Raw genomic sequence first — 14,704 nt, 5'->3', positions numbered from 1 at the left:
AGACATGAGGAGACTAAGAAGTTGTGATACTGACTCCCATGTGGGATCCTGGATTCAATTCTGGAAGGCAGAGAGGACAGGAGTGAAAGATGGGTGCATCTGGGCAGCGCTGCAGTGCCCACATAGATGCCCATTCTGGTAACATCGATGGTTATATAAGATGCTTGGAGAGGTAGGTCTGTGGTTATGTATGTAAGCCAGCCAGGGAAGATGGAGGGAGTATGGGAACACAACTCTTCACTATTTCTGCCTAAGTTTAAAGTTACTTCAAAATAAAATGTTTCAAAATTAAACACCTTAGAAGTGTTGAGGTGACAACCACAGGACAAGGGGAGAAGTGTACGTGCAGTGACTGTTGCCAGGGCCTTCGGTGTCTGCTGAGACCAGAAGCTGGTCTGCACTGTCCCCACCAACTCTCTATTCCCCACCACAGGCTGGGCAGAAGCTGGAAGCAGAGCTTCTGAGCCTCTGGTGCCCCCTACAGGCTATGTCCTGTAAACACACCATGCCACCTGGAGAGGAAAAGGTATCTATCTGATAAAGCAGCCTCTGAGAAAGGGCAGATGCCTGCCCCAGGAAGCCCACTATCAACAGCAACAGCTAAAGGCTATGTGTCAACTAGTTTTAATCCCAACAAAGGCAGGAGGATCTCTGTGAGCTGGAGGCCAGCCTGATCTACACAATGCATTTCAGACCAACCACGGCTACACTGTAAGGCCATGGTTAAAAAAATAAAAAGGGCTAGTAAGAGGCAGGCTGAGAAGGCTGTTTAGCTGGCCATGCCCACATCTGCTTGAGATGACACAAGAATCTTAATTGTATGATGGTACATGACCTCTCCAAGACGCCTGCTGGCCCTATACATGGAAGAAACATCCCTTCAGGCAAAAGAGCCCAAACGAACTCATGGCTTTGCAAGTCCTGGGCAACGCACACCACTGCCCCGGGGTGGGGAGTGAGTGACCAAGGTAATTACTACATTACAAAGAAAGTTGGCATTAGGGCTTATGTTGCAACCGACTGCAACTCACTTGAGGAGGTAAAAGTGACGGGGTTAGAGGCGACTAGAGGAAGATAAAAGTGGGGCAGGGCACGCTTGGACTTCACTGCATAGCAAGGCTGGGCCTGGAGGTGCGGAGGGAGCACGGGCCAGCGCTGGGGCATCCCCAGACTACAGTCTTCCTCTCCATGCAGTGGCTCCAAGTTGCAATCTCACAAGCTTAATACAATCTCCATAGGATTCCTGACACTTTAGAAACTAAACTGACTTTTGGGAATCACCTTCAAGAAGGAGACTTTGACAAGACAAAATGCATTAAGATGTTAGCACCCACAATAAGCAAAATGTGGAGCCCCAACTCCCATGAGCAGCCGTTGGACAATCCAAGTGAGCAAGCAGGACAGGCAGGCAGCCGGTGGAGCCACGGAGGCATGAGACTGACTGCCAACAGCTCTGAGCATGTGTCTCAGAGAAAGGGACACTCCACATGGGGTGAAGGCAGAGCAAAAAGCCGAGGAGTGCTCACACCACGGAGACAGACGCTGCACAGGAAACAGAGTCTACCGACCAGAACCTTCCGCCGCTGGACCTGTGTGTAGGAGGGGATGTGCTCACTCTCGGTGAGGAGCCTGGGACACTGGAACTTCCTGCTACGTACCTGCTGCTGCCCGGCCATGCCCTTCTTGCTGGCACCCTCCGTCTTTGGGGAGCTGGGCTGCCCACAGAGTCCCTCTTTGCAGCTGCTGTTCATCAACAGTTTCTTGAGCTCCGTGTTTTCCTCCCTGGATAAGAGACAAGTGGAGATGCCGCGATGTCAGCCCTGGGCTAAGAGGCCTGCAAAGCCAGGGACCAGCCGGGCGGTGGTGGTGCTTGCCTGTAATCCCAGCACTCTGGGAGGCAGAAGCAGGCGGATTTCTGAGTTCGAGGCCAGCCTGGTCTACAGAGTGAGTTCCAGGACAGCCAGGGCTACACAGAGAAACCCTGTCTCGAAAAAACCAAATCCAAAAAAAAATAAAAAACCAACCAATCAACCAAACAAGCAAAGTCAGGGACCTACTGTCCCGGGCACTGCAGCAGTGTTCTGGGGAGTGCGGCCAGACCAAAAAGGTGCGCAGGCTGCATGAGAATCCTTAACAGCAGGGTTTCCCCATCTGTAGGTTGTCCACATGCCACTTTCATGTCCTAGGACCTGGTTCAAAGAAAGCTCCGCCCCTCTGGTTAGAGTGTCCTGGTTCAGCTGAAGCACAGAGCCTGTGTGGTGCTAGAAGGTCCTGAGCACTCACCAGCACCTGACACCCCCTCTCTTTAACACAGAAAGAGCAGGCTCTGATGGACTCAGCCTCACACCTGTCAGGGACTCAATCCCACTGTATCTGCTTTCAAGGTTATCTAGTGTTGAATACAGGTGCTGCTCTAGGTGAGACCTCCTTTATAATTTACAGTAGGGACGATTACCAAGCGGAGTTGAGTGTGAGGACTCACACCTAAAACTCCTATGCACATTTGGGAGGCAGAAGTTAGCCTATGGGGTCTGAGGCTGCCTGAGCCACACAGTGAGTTCCCTGGGCTATAGAAAAAGACTGTGCCAAACAAAACAAGCAGAAATATAATAAGTGAGAGAGAAATCCTGAGCTCGTGAGGCGCTCGGGATGTTTGCCACATGGACACATTCCTTCAGCTTCCATTTAATTAAAGAAACACCACAGAGTCAGATGGCTTTGCCCAGGCCACTCAGCAAGGACTTAAATTCCTGCCTTTTCACCCATAAGCCTTTCCTTCAGTCTGGGCATCCTCCTCATGACATTATCTTGACATGAATAATGGAGTATAGCTCTAAGGCCCTAACCACTAGGATATCCAAAGCAAACCAAGACACGATGATGCAAAATGGGCCTGTGGCTACAGTGACCAAGAGGGAATACACGGTGGCAAGATCTGGGTCTAACTCAGGCTCTCTTCTAACAGGCTAACCCCGGACCATGGCGAGCAGGAACTGTCGCTATTCTAGGGAATGCCTACATCTTTGTAGACGCATTGATTCTCGGTGGTCAGAGATCCTTGGTGACAAGTAGACCCTATGGCTCACCTCAGACACCCAAACTCAGTCTTGCCAAGGACAGAGAGGGTAAAGCCATATACCTTCCCACAGGTCTGAGTCCAGAGAAGGACTTCCAAAGATCCCAGGAAAATGGAGAAGGGAATGACGGGGACCACCAGGTTGCAGGAGAATCCTACACAAGCCGGCTCCTACACAAGTGTCAGCAGTGTCCCCAGGCAAGGGCAGCTTTCAATGCTGTCTACACCCCCACCCCCCAAGATAAACACAGTACAAGGAAGAAAACACCAGAAACCAAGGAGAAGGGCACTGAGATCTGCTGTGAGAGCAGCGCCCTCAGATGCGGCCTCATCCCAGGAACAATGGGACCTTATTCCTCCTGGCCTAGTCCTCAGTCTCGGGGTGGCCTGGACTTACCGCAGCCTCTCGGCAGCCTGATCCCGCTGTTCCAGGCCCTTGTCCAGCTTGGCCTTCAGCGTTTCATTCTCCTGGCGCAGCTGCTCACATAAGGTCTATGGAGTAGACGAGCAGACGGGGCGAGGGTTAGAAGGGGCATCCCAAGGCATGCTGACACAAGGGGGCTCGAGCGACGGCCACTAGGCCCATCCACCCAGGCTCCTCCTCCATGGGAGCCAGTGCTAAGGATGCCCGATGGAAGGAGAGCTGGGGTCCTGGTCCTCTCAGTGAGAATTCCCTCCTCTCCCTCATCAGCTTCCATTAATCCCTGCCTAGACTCGTCCTCCTCGGCAGCCCTCCGGGGCTCACGTCTCATCTCTCTCCTAAACCAGGGCAGATGGCCTACACTCACTGCTACACAGAATATATGGGGAATCGTGTCATGTCACGCAGGGAGACTCCAGAATTGCTGCTTCCTTTCTGACTACCTTGGGTGGGCGGAAGGACAGCCTTGCATTGCAGTTGTTGAACCCTGGGTTGAAGGTTGAAAAAAAAAAACAACAACAAAAAAACTTGTTTTTTTTTTTTGTTGTTGTTGTTGTTTTTCAATGCCCAGAAGAGTGCCACATTTGATCTCAACAAATATTTTTAATTATTTTGTTCTTTTAGGTGAGATTATATCCGGTAACTCAGTTGGGCCTGAACTGCACTATATCCCTCAGCACGAATGCCCAGCAACCTCCTTACCTCGGTGTCCTAAGTGCTGGGACTACCAGGATGAGTCTGCAGTGTTTGTCAAGTGAACCAAGAAACATATCAGAAATAGAATGAAGAGGAATGGGATCCAGATTCCTCTACCAAGAGGCTGAGAAACAGAGCTGCTGTGGCCCTGGGTGGGGACACCAGGGAACAGACTGTCCTGCCCCTGCCCTAAGGGAAGGCCATAATGGCAGTGCACTTGTTAGACTACTCTTGGGGCCTCTAGGTAAACGCCCTGGTACAAACCAGATGCTGGGCAGGATCAGCAGCAGCCAAAGGTCACCACCCCTCTATCAGACAGTCTAAGAGCACACCTGTGAGCCCACTTCAAAGACTGGCTTGTTTTTATTTTATGTATAATGTTTTGTCTGCACCACATGTGCAGTGTCCACAGAGGCCAGAAGAGGGCATTAGAGCCCCTGGAACTGGAGTTACAGAAGGTTGTGAGATGTATGCTGTGTGGGCCTTAGGTATCAAACCCCCATCCTCTGCAGAAGCAGCAGTTATCTCTCCAACTTTCTCATTCTGTTGTTAATGTTTTGTTTCATTCTCTAGACAGGGTTTCTCTGTGAATCTCTGATTGTCCTGGAGCTCACTCACTCTGTAGACCAGGTTGGACTTGAGATCTACCTGCCTCTATCTCCTAAATGCTGGGATTCCGGCATGAGTCCACTGTCCGACTTTGTGTGGGTTTTTGAGACAGAGTCCAGGCTACACAGTCCAGGATGGCCTTGAACTTGAGATCCCCTAGAGCAGGCATTATGGGTAGAGCCTCCACTCCTGGCTTGCTCACTCATTCTTTCACCAACTATGTATGAAGTGCCAGGCACTGGGGCAAAATGGTGGGTACGGTCTCTCTGTGAAGAGAGCACTTAGTAGCGAGATGAACTAAGCAAATGAACTACCACTACCTAATAAAACAGAATTGTTGCAAACTGTTAGAGCCAAGAAAGGAAACAGGAAACTGACATAAGAGACTGGTGGACATCAGGGAACAAAGATATATCTGCATTTGAGTGCCAAAAGGTTGATGCTCGGGGTAATCTCAGCCCTGGTACCATGTTAGGTTTTCTTTCTCAGGGCTCAGTCTGGAAACTCCAAAGCCTTGGTGGCCTCTCAAAGAGGTCTGCTCCCTGAACCTGGCTCTGTATGGAGGCTCTCCACCACACACTCCTCCTCCAGGCTCCAGTGAGAGGATGTCCTGTGTGCTCCTTACACAGGCAGAGTAGAACTCACCCGCTCGAGGTTACACAGGGTGGATTTCCTCCTCTCATCAAGGTCTACTGGCACAACTGAGACCACAGACTGATGGGCACAGGAGGAGAAGCGTCTACCCAGAAGCAGGGAGCCTTAAAGTGAGAGCTCTACCCAGAAGGAAAGGGTGCTCCAGTCCTGAGCAGGGCCTCAAGCAGCCTCATGTTCAACAGCTTCGAAATGGTTACCAGTTAATGTGAGTGGACCACACTTAACTGCAAAGCCCTCAAAGTTAAGATGGGCTGCCCAGAGGAGATGAGCACAGTCAACAAAGCTAACAGTGACCCAGGAGGAGACACTGCTAGCTCAAATCCTCACAGGACGGGAAACTGGTTACTTGTCCAAGACGGGTACAGTAATGAGATCAACCATTCTCCCAGTACAGGCGCCTTCTAAGAGTGATTTGAGAAAGGAGGCAGGGAGGGAAGGAAGGTGACTAAGGGTCTGAGATTTTGAACATAAAAAATTAAAGCTGGGTAAGGGGGGCTCATGTCTAGAATCCCTGCACTTAGGAGGCTGAGGCAGGAGGATGCTGTGAGTCTGAGGCCAGCTTGGGCTAAGAGTAAGACTGCCTCAAAACTTCTTCCTACTGGGGACAGAACATACAAAGAGCTGCAGTGACAGCAGAGCAGGCCACAGGGTGTGCTCAGGAGGCAGAGGCAGCGGCAGGGAGAGCTCTCTGATTCAAGGTCCGTCCAGTTTACATAGTAAATTCCAGGCTAGCTGGGGATACATAGTGAGACCCTTTCTTAAAAGGAAAAAGAAAAAAGAAAAAGAAACAAAGAAGAACAAAGAAGGCTATACCCAGCCACCTAGGCCACATCCCCCGACAGTCACTAGAATCTGCAAGGCCCACCTCCCATTTCCTCATTTGCTTCTTTTTTTACACACCTTCCCATAAATTCCTTACTGCAGTCACTGCTGTGGACAAAAAGCTGCCTACGCTCCAGCCCTCAGAAGTCCCCACAGTTAACCCGTTAATACCCTGTCGCTGGGCGGGAGGTGCGGGGAGGTACCTGCTGGCCTCACCTGCAGGATGGAGGTGCGCTGCTCATTTTTATGCACTTTGGAGGCCAACCTGTTGAACTCGAGGGCCATGCGGCCCAGGTGGGTGAAGAGCTGGCTGTGGTCTGGTTCCTCGGCACACACGCTCAGGGTGGTCTCCAGGCGGTGCAGGTGGAGCATCAGATTGCTATCCTCTGGGGGCGGGGGGCCCAGCTCCTGTGGGAGCAAGGAGATGATCTTCACTAAGCTTAAGCAGGCAATGTCGGCCAATTCTTCTATTGCTTCCCCATTCTTCATGACTCAGTTTCCCCTGTGGCCTCTATTCAGCCGAGGGAAAATTTCCAGTTACACAGGTTCCCTATCTGGAGCTGACTCACGCTGGGCAGGACCTAGGACTTCCAGGCCACAGGCCTAACACCAGCAAGGCCATCTTCCTCCTACACGTTGAGTCTGAGTGCCCGAGGGTAGTCAGTTCCCCTCCCCCAGGCTGGGCATCGTTTTTAGCAGTATGTGTGTGTATGTCACTTCCCTCCTTCATTGTACAGCAAGATTGACGGGAGGGAAGGCAGAGGGTATCTCTAGCTGTATACACACTGCTTCCTAAGCTCAGGGAGGCTCCGTAGGGAGCTGTGCCTGAGAATGGACCAAAGACCATGTTTCTAAGAATCACAGCTCTAATACTGCAGAGAACCCTAACCTAGTAATTTAAGAGAGAGCAGCCTGGGCAGAGCAGTTTAGTACTGCCCTCTCCATTCTCTCTAGAACACTGCTACTGAAGGCACTTCCCCTGTCATACCCACATCAGTCCTAAGGATCTCAGTGAGACCTTTCAATCCTGGCTCAGAGACAGGCATTATTTAGGCCTCCCAACCTTCTCCTGCCCAAGGCCCCATGCTAGACCCCAGGGTTCTGGGGACCTCATTTTTATGTATCCTGATCCGCCCCAAATGTTCACACACTTTAGTACCTCCAGATTCCCTTCTCTAAAACAGTTCAGAGAATCACTCAGCAGATTCCCCCACCCCAACCTCCACCCACCCACTCCTCACCCCCTACCGCAATCCCCAACAGTTCAGGCAAGGAATCACTCAGCAGATTCCTCCCAAACCCCAATACTTCGGGGAATCAGAGAGCAGAGCCACAGGGAGCTACGGTTCAGACTGGGACAATGAAGTATACTGACAAAGAACTTGCTCATAGCAGCCCAGTCAGTACATGGTAGAGTGACAGAGTCAGCCCCACAACTGGGGTTTTCTCACTGTAATCCAGGGCTCTGGGGCCTGCTACTAAGCTCTGTGGCAACAGAACACTCAGCCTATTTCCTATCAGCACCATATTCTAGTTTTTTAAAAAAAGCAGAATCAGTCTCCAATCATGCACCTCTTCCCCACCACAAAGAACCAGGAGTGGCCAGGGCTGCTCTCTGGAGACTCATAAAGTGCTTTGAATCCCTCAAGCCTACAAGCTTCCAGCAGGAGTTGTTGTACTGAGTTGGCACAACGAGACAGACTGCCTACACAGGGACGTTCAGCTGAAAAGGTAAGCTACCAGCCCATGGCTGCATGCTAAAACCTTTCTGAGCAAGGCAACCTCGTCTGCTCATAGTCATGTCTCAGTCCTCAGGGGATAGAATAGGACGAGATACGTATGGTCCCAAGAGACAAAACACAGAGCATCCTGACAGAACGATCCTCTCAGCAGGACAGGCTAAATGCTGGTGTGAGGTGGGGTGGTGTTTGCGGGTGAAGGAAAGAACATTGGCCATCCAAACCTTCATGACTTGGGGCCATGGAGACGGTAGTGAAGGTGAGACCAAAGTAGTGCTGGCATAGCGACAATTTAACGGTCTACAGTGGGACGTGCCTCATTGCATGGATTTAAGAGAAGAGGCAAGAGTCTTGTCTCACACAAAAAAACAAAACAGAACAGAATAAAACAAACATTAAATGGGAGGAAGGGAGGGATGAGGAAAGACAGGACTTTAAGGTCTCTGACAAATCTTGAAGATCTTTCATAATAGCTCTCCAAGTCTGGCATTATAAGAAAGAACAGAAGGACTGCTCGGTTAAACACTGCAAGGTAGTCATGTGGATCTGTGCAGCCCCTCTGAAGCTGGAGAGACGTGTGTACCCCACATGGGAAGAGAAAGTGTAACCTCCAGAGACGTGTGCACCCCACATGGGAAGAGAAAGTGTAACCTCCAGTCCATCTGCTCCTAGGAGGAGCCAAGGACAAGCACAAAAGGGTAAATCATCCCCACCCCTCCCCTCCCATCAGTAACAGCCGACCCTTCCGCAGCACCCCAAGGCTTGGAGCCTACAGACCCAAGAGGCGGAGTCACTGTAACTGATAGAAAGGTGATTGGATCAGAGGCCACTGGGGCTGGCAAGTGGCCCATGCTTTCACAACAGTGGGGTGCCAGTGTGCCCCACGTTGGGGAAGTCACCAGCGGGGTATTTGCATATGAGAGTGAGAAGCACCCCATGCTATAGCCCCTCTGTGTCCCCCATGTAACTGCAGGGGACCCAAGGGATCTGAGTGGCCTGTCACGAAGGGGCAGGTGACAGACAGAGAGAAAAGAAAAGGATGTGCTAGGGCGGGGGTGGGGGTGGGGGTGGGGTTGCCTGTCTGCTCACCATCGAGTTCCTAGGGTGGCTGCCAGTTTCAGGTGAATTCTGCTCCTCAGTAGGGACCACTTCAAAGTCAGAGGAGGCGCCCTAGGTAGAAGGGAGTTAGTTGCTGCCCAAGAGAAATGGATCCTGCCCCCAAGGAAGACAGAAGGACACGCAGTGCAGAGTTCCCAGAGGCAACAGTTACACACTATTCACATGAGATCACCCAAGAACCACACGACCGCCATCACCCTCCTTGTGATCTAAGGTCGTACCCCTCCGTTGCTATTATCTATCTGTGATGCAGGGGTGTGGGGTGAGCCAACCTTGAACCAGTATCATTTATTAGTTCACTGTGTGTGTGTGTCAGAACCAAGTTCACAGAGTCAGCACACAAGTCAAGACGCTGCACAAGCTGGGAGATCCTGCCAAAGCAACCGAGCTATCTCCTGGGCTCAGGTGTCTCTAGTCACCCTGGGTGGCAGCAGCTATTACAGCCACCACCAAGGAACGCTCTACACCAGCCTCACCAACTCAGACCCAGAGGTCCCAGGAGAGGACTGACCTGAGAACACCAAGGACGATCACAATGTGTCACAAGCCAAGGTACAGAGTTCACTGCTTGTTCAATCAGCCGAGGAGCCCACAGTTCATCTGAACCTGGCTCTAAGATTCCCTTAAACCTGACCAGGGCTGGGGAGAACACTCAGTGGGTGGAGCATTTGCTACACCAGCAGGAAGACCTAAGCTTGGATTTCCCAAAACCATGTAAAGAGCGAGCACAGCTGGGCATCCCTAACTCACAACCCCAGCACTGCAATGGACAGAGACGAGAGGACTGCTGGAGCTCGCTGGCCTATCTGAAAACTGCAAGCTCTGGGTTCAGTGAAGAGATGTAAAGGACAAAGCAAAGAGCAGTAAAGCAAGACACCGTTATGTCCTCCTCTGTCCTCACAAGCACACACTCCATGCATATATCTCTTTCCCCATACCCACCAAAAACAACCAAACCAAAACCAAAGCAAAACAAAACCACCCTCTTGACCTGCTTTCCCTGTCCTGGGATAGAGTAGGACAGATGGGAGAAGCCAGCACAGTTGGCCACTAGTCAGAGCCACTGTGACCCTCTGTGGTCTCAGCCCTACTAGAGAAGCTCTGCCCAAACCTATATTCTTGACATTCTATATGTGACCTTGGAAAAGGCCCAATTTCTCACCATCTGAAGGATCCCTTGAGGGGCTGGCCCTATGACACCAGGCTACACTTCTCCACTGAACCTGTAGGACATGGTTTCTGAGCCTCAGCAGTGCCCGGCTAGTGAGCATGGTCACATTGGACAGCTTTGTAAATGAGAGAAGGCTCCTTGTTCGATCAGGACCTTCCTGGTCATGAGAACCATGGCTTCCACCTCAGAATGGCCAGCTGCCCCATCCCAAGCACTCTGGACTGATGTGTGTTAGGAAGAGCTTCAGGTAACCAGTCACAAATCCAAATGCAACTTACAGTGGATGGAGACTTGGAGGCTGGCGCTGGCTTCTCCATGGAGTTTCCCGTAGTGGCAATGGCAGTGGCCGTGGCGGTAGTGCTGGTAGTAGGATGTAACTGGACCTTTGTATCCTGGCCTGGAAAATCAAGATTGTGGCTAAAGAAACCTAGACAGGAATACAGCTGAACCCAGCCCACAGGAAGGACATTTGATAGAAGCCCTCTGACTGAGTTCTCTCTTGATTCGGAGAAAAGGGAGGCTGTCCCTTTAAGACAAGAAGTCAGGTGAAATGACCGGCCTGAGTAATGAATGAGGCCAGAGCCTGGGCAGAGACCCCTTCCCAGACCTTACTAGGAAAACTCCAAGGTGGCCACGGTTCTCTGCCTCACGGATCTGGAAAGAATTTTCAACTAACCATGTGCTTTCTTTTGGGGTCTGAGAGAGGCTCCTGTAACATATGTTGACCTCAAATTTGGCTTCATGTAGCTCAGGCTGGCCCTAATCTCAGTATGCAGTTGAGGATGATACTGGACTTCTTATGTTCTTGCCACCACCCCACCCCAAGGTTACAGGCATGTGCCACCATGCAGTTTCCTCTGAGCAGCGGAATACAGGCATGCTAGGTGAGCATTCTGCTCCCTGAGTTACAGCCCCATTCCCAAGGGGGGTCTCAGGTCAGTCTCCTATCACTCCTGTTTTAAAGAAAGGAAACCAGGGTCTGGCCAGGCCACCGACTTGGCTAGCCACTCTGCTAGCAACTGCACGTCCTGGACTCAAATGCAGCTCATCTCCTTAGCCCTGAGAATATCTCCCCACGGCACTGGGCCAGTGAGAACAAGAACGCCGCACCGACAGCGGTGCCACGGGCTCCGACATCTCCACCCTTCTCATCTGTCCAGTAAGCAGCACCGCTCTGAGAAAGGAAGCTCTCACAGGGGCCTGTGATGAATCTGAGGAGCAGCAGCAGGAAGTGCTCACGTCAGGCGTGGGAGATCTTCTCTTGGTCCCGGACCTGGCCCTGGACTGGAGGCCAACCCTTAGTCACTGTCACCCTGTCCTTTAGCAGACCTTACGCACTGATAAAAGCTAATAGACAAGGACAGATCCTTCTCTGGGCCTCAGTCTTCCTGATTATAAAACCGATGGGAGGAAGGGGCAGAGGACTTTCAACTCCTGTGCCTGGTGGGGCTGGCCTGCCACACAGTAGATGTGGATTCAAGAACCATGGGGATGAAGCCCTAAGGTTTGTCTTAGGTGCCGTAAGCCACTGTGACAGATCACTAATGCTTGCCAGGGCATCAGGAGTGCTGAGTCACTACAGTCTTCAGATCTAAAGATCTGACCTTCTACGGGTGCTGTAGCCAAAAGATGCACACAGGCAAAAGGCCTGCATGAGAGCAGGTAGGCCCACGGTGTTCAGGGCCCCGGCAGGCTGTGTTCAGAGAAGGCAGGGGTTCTGGATTCTTCCAGTACCTGTGAGCTCAGCCAGGGGATCAAAGGAGATCAAGGAGGGGGCAGGCGGTGGTGGAGGCAGCTCACTGTCCTTCACCAGCTCCTCGGCCTTCTGCCGGAGTCTGGATGCTTCCATCTGAGACTCCTCAAGAAGCTCCCCTAGAGACAAGGTGGAAAAGCACAGGATTTATCCAGCCCAGCACATGGCTCCCTCTCCCCATCCCTGCCCTAAACTGACTTCATTCCCATGGTGGCTGCAGCTGCGTGGAGTGCAAGCCCGTGCCAACAGGCCAGCATAAGAAGAGTCTGGCAGTGGGGCCTCAGGAAACCTCCCACCTCGGACCTCCTATTCCTGCCCACTTCTCCCTCCACATCTGGCCACTCCCCCTCACCCATCACCCCTGCAGAAAGCAAGGGGTTCTTAAGGGACTGCCTGCATTCTAAGCCTCAGTTTCCCTTCTGTGGCTAGAGAAAGGAAAACTCCCAACTCCCAACCCCCACCAACCGCCAGTGCAAGCGGGTTCTGCCAAGCAGGGGAAAGTGCTTGGAAAGCCAGGGTGCTAGACCTTCCACACCAAGGCCAAACACAAAGAAAGTGACCTCCAGATTCAGTGTGAGGAGAGTGAGGAAGTTGGTGAAGGCTCTGCAGCAGGGAGAAGCATGCAGTGCAGTGGTGGGGTGGGGGAGGAGGGGGGAGGGGTAGGCTGGACAATGGGGATAGCCTGAGCAGAAGCTGGAGACCCTGAGCTCTGGGCCAGCTCTGCTCCTGGCCTGGCATCCAAGCCCTGGGTTCTGGGGCTGCCCTGTACACTGGTTCTTTGTATCTTGCACACATCATTTCTCCAACAGGAGACCATTCTGACTCCAGGTCTACAAACTGGGCCTTCCACTCCTCTTCCCATTCACGTTTCCCTCCTGGCCCCTCAAGGATACCCTTTAGTCAGGGCTGGGGATGCCATCACCAGGCTACAGAACTGCTCACAAATGCCAGGACCCAGTGCTGGGTCACAGGGACAGCAGCGTGATGGACAGAGGTACCTGGCCGCCTTTGTGAGGGGGCTGGCATGGCAGGCTATGAGAAGAGGGCCAACATAGGGAAGGTCACGGTCTGCTTTACCTAACATCTTTATCCCTTGTATTTTTCCCTTCAGCCGAGTATTCTCCTCCACTAGTCGTTCATAAGCTGCGGACACCTCTCCCAGAGGCGTGCTGCCCCCTGGGTCGTAGATCCGGTAGGGTCCTCTCCCTTCCATGAGGGTGGCTCAACCCCAGCCGTGACGGCCACCTAGCTGTAGGGACAATGGCAGACATCAGAGGGGCTGGCCAGGCCCTTAAGTCATCATTTCTGGGGATGATGCTCTAGCCTGCCAAGGCTCTAAAACGTAGTCCTTATGACAGAGCAGAATCCCTCACCTAGGTCGGTCTGACCACAGTATTGCACAGTACAGCAGATGCCTCTGATGTTCTGCTTCTATTAGTGTAACCAGAGCAGTATCCACTTCTTTTAGGAGGTGTACTGCACTGTGGCTCATTTGCAGTGGCAGCAAAATGAAGTGCTGGGTGTGAAAGAGAATCTGAGAGTCACGAGAGGCCCGAGTTTCTGCCTGCTTGACCCTTCATAATGCCCATCACAATACCAGTGATGAAGTGATCACCCAAAACATATAGCATGTGAGCATAGACAGATCACAAACTGTCTATGGGGCTAGGGGGCCCTTCTTCCTCTCCTGGAGGGGAATGAAAGCCTTAAACTCAAACAATAATCTCTAAGGTATAGAGGAAATCCCGGCCTGGCTAGGGTATAACATACCTCCAACCTCCTCCTCAGGTCTCAGGTCATGACTGCTCTGTCCCATCTAAGCAGAAGAATTTCCCACCAAACCACCATGTAGTACACTTTCTGCTGTTATGTATCTGCTCCATTTGAAACCATCCTACAAGTTCTGCAGTCTCCTGGTCCTGAGCAGCCTTCGTCCATTCGTTCATTCGACCATGACTTCTGGGGTTAGATTAGGCTGGATCTAATCTGGGTGCTAAGCAGTAGTCTGGGTGCTGGGTACCAGTCTGGGGTGCTGATAATTAACTCCAATGGCTTCCATTGAGAAACCAAAGATTTAGGGATATTGAAATCCCAACATCATCAGCCCTCAGTAAAAACTGCTTCAGTCAGGGGCCTCAATGGCCATTTTGACCTCCACACTGTCCATTAAAGACAGGCATGCAGCAGGGTTAGTGACAGTGATGTCACCACCATTCTTTAACTGCATGTTTGTCTCTGATGCATTCTACTGGGTGTCCAGCAATGCTCATTTTATAAATGACAGCAGAGGCCAGTGCAGATATCCAATGCAGAGCTCTGCCTGGAAGGGTCACAGCCCCTACGCTTGCCAGATCTACATGATGGGAACCCATAGCTCCCACAATACAGGCCAGAGTGGCAGAGCCCAAACTCATTTGTAAGGTAGGCCCAGAGTACCAAATAGCCTCTTGCCCAGTGGTTCTCAGCCTTCCTAATGCTGTGACCCTCTCATACTGGTCTTCATGTTGTGGTGACTCCTAACCATAAAATTATTTTTGTCTCTACTTCTCAACTGTAATTGTGCTACTGCTATGAATCATAATGTAAATATCTGATATATAGGGTACCTGATCTGTGACCCCTGCGAAAGGTCAGTTGACACGCC

General features: G+C 51.7%; 1 protein-coding gene across 6 annotated transcripts in view; it reads right to left on the bottom strand.

The window, feature by feature from the left end:
* Positions 1-14,704, bottom strand: part of Tnip1 (TNFAIP3 interacting protein 1) — a 51,455-nt gene that overhangs the window by 16,914 nt on the left and 19,837 nt on the right. For 3 of the 6 annotated variants that reach the window (XM_052197815.1, XM_052197814.1, XM_052197816.1), the window contains 7 exons: positions 13,138-13,309; positions 12,042-12,179; positions 10,586-10,704; positions 9,107-9,187; positions 6,495-6,686; positions 3,474-3,568; positions 1,659-1,782 (listed from right to left, as the gene is read on the bottom strand). In XM_052197815.1, the coding sequence (XP_052053775.1) occupies positions 1,659-1,782; positions 3,474-3,568; positions 6,495-6,686; positions 9,107-9,187; positions 10,586-10,704; positions 12,042-12,179; positions 13,138-13,273 (885 nt within the window). In that variant the 5' untranslated portion in view covers positions 13,274-13,309. The remainder of the gene's footprint in view (positions 1-1,658; positions 1,783-3,473; positions 3,569-6,494; positions 6,687-9,106; positions 9,188-10,585; positions 10,705-12,041; positions 12,180-13,137; positions 13,310-14,704) is intronic. The other 3 variants (XM_052197818.1, XM_052197819.1, XM_052197817.1) reach the window with 2 other exon arrangements.

This window comes from Apodemus sylvaticus, chromosome 10 (assembly GCF_947179515.1).
Source record: "Apodemus sylvaticus chromosome 10, mApoSyl1.1, whole genome shotgun sequence".
Classification (NCBI taxonomy): Eukaryota; Metazoa; Chordata; class Mammalia; order Rodentia; family Muridae; genus Apodemus; species Apodemus sylvaticus.
The sequence above is the reverse complement of the archived record's forward strand: the minus strand, read 5'-3'. Positions and strand labels throughout refer to the sequence as shown.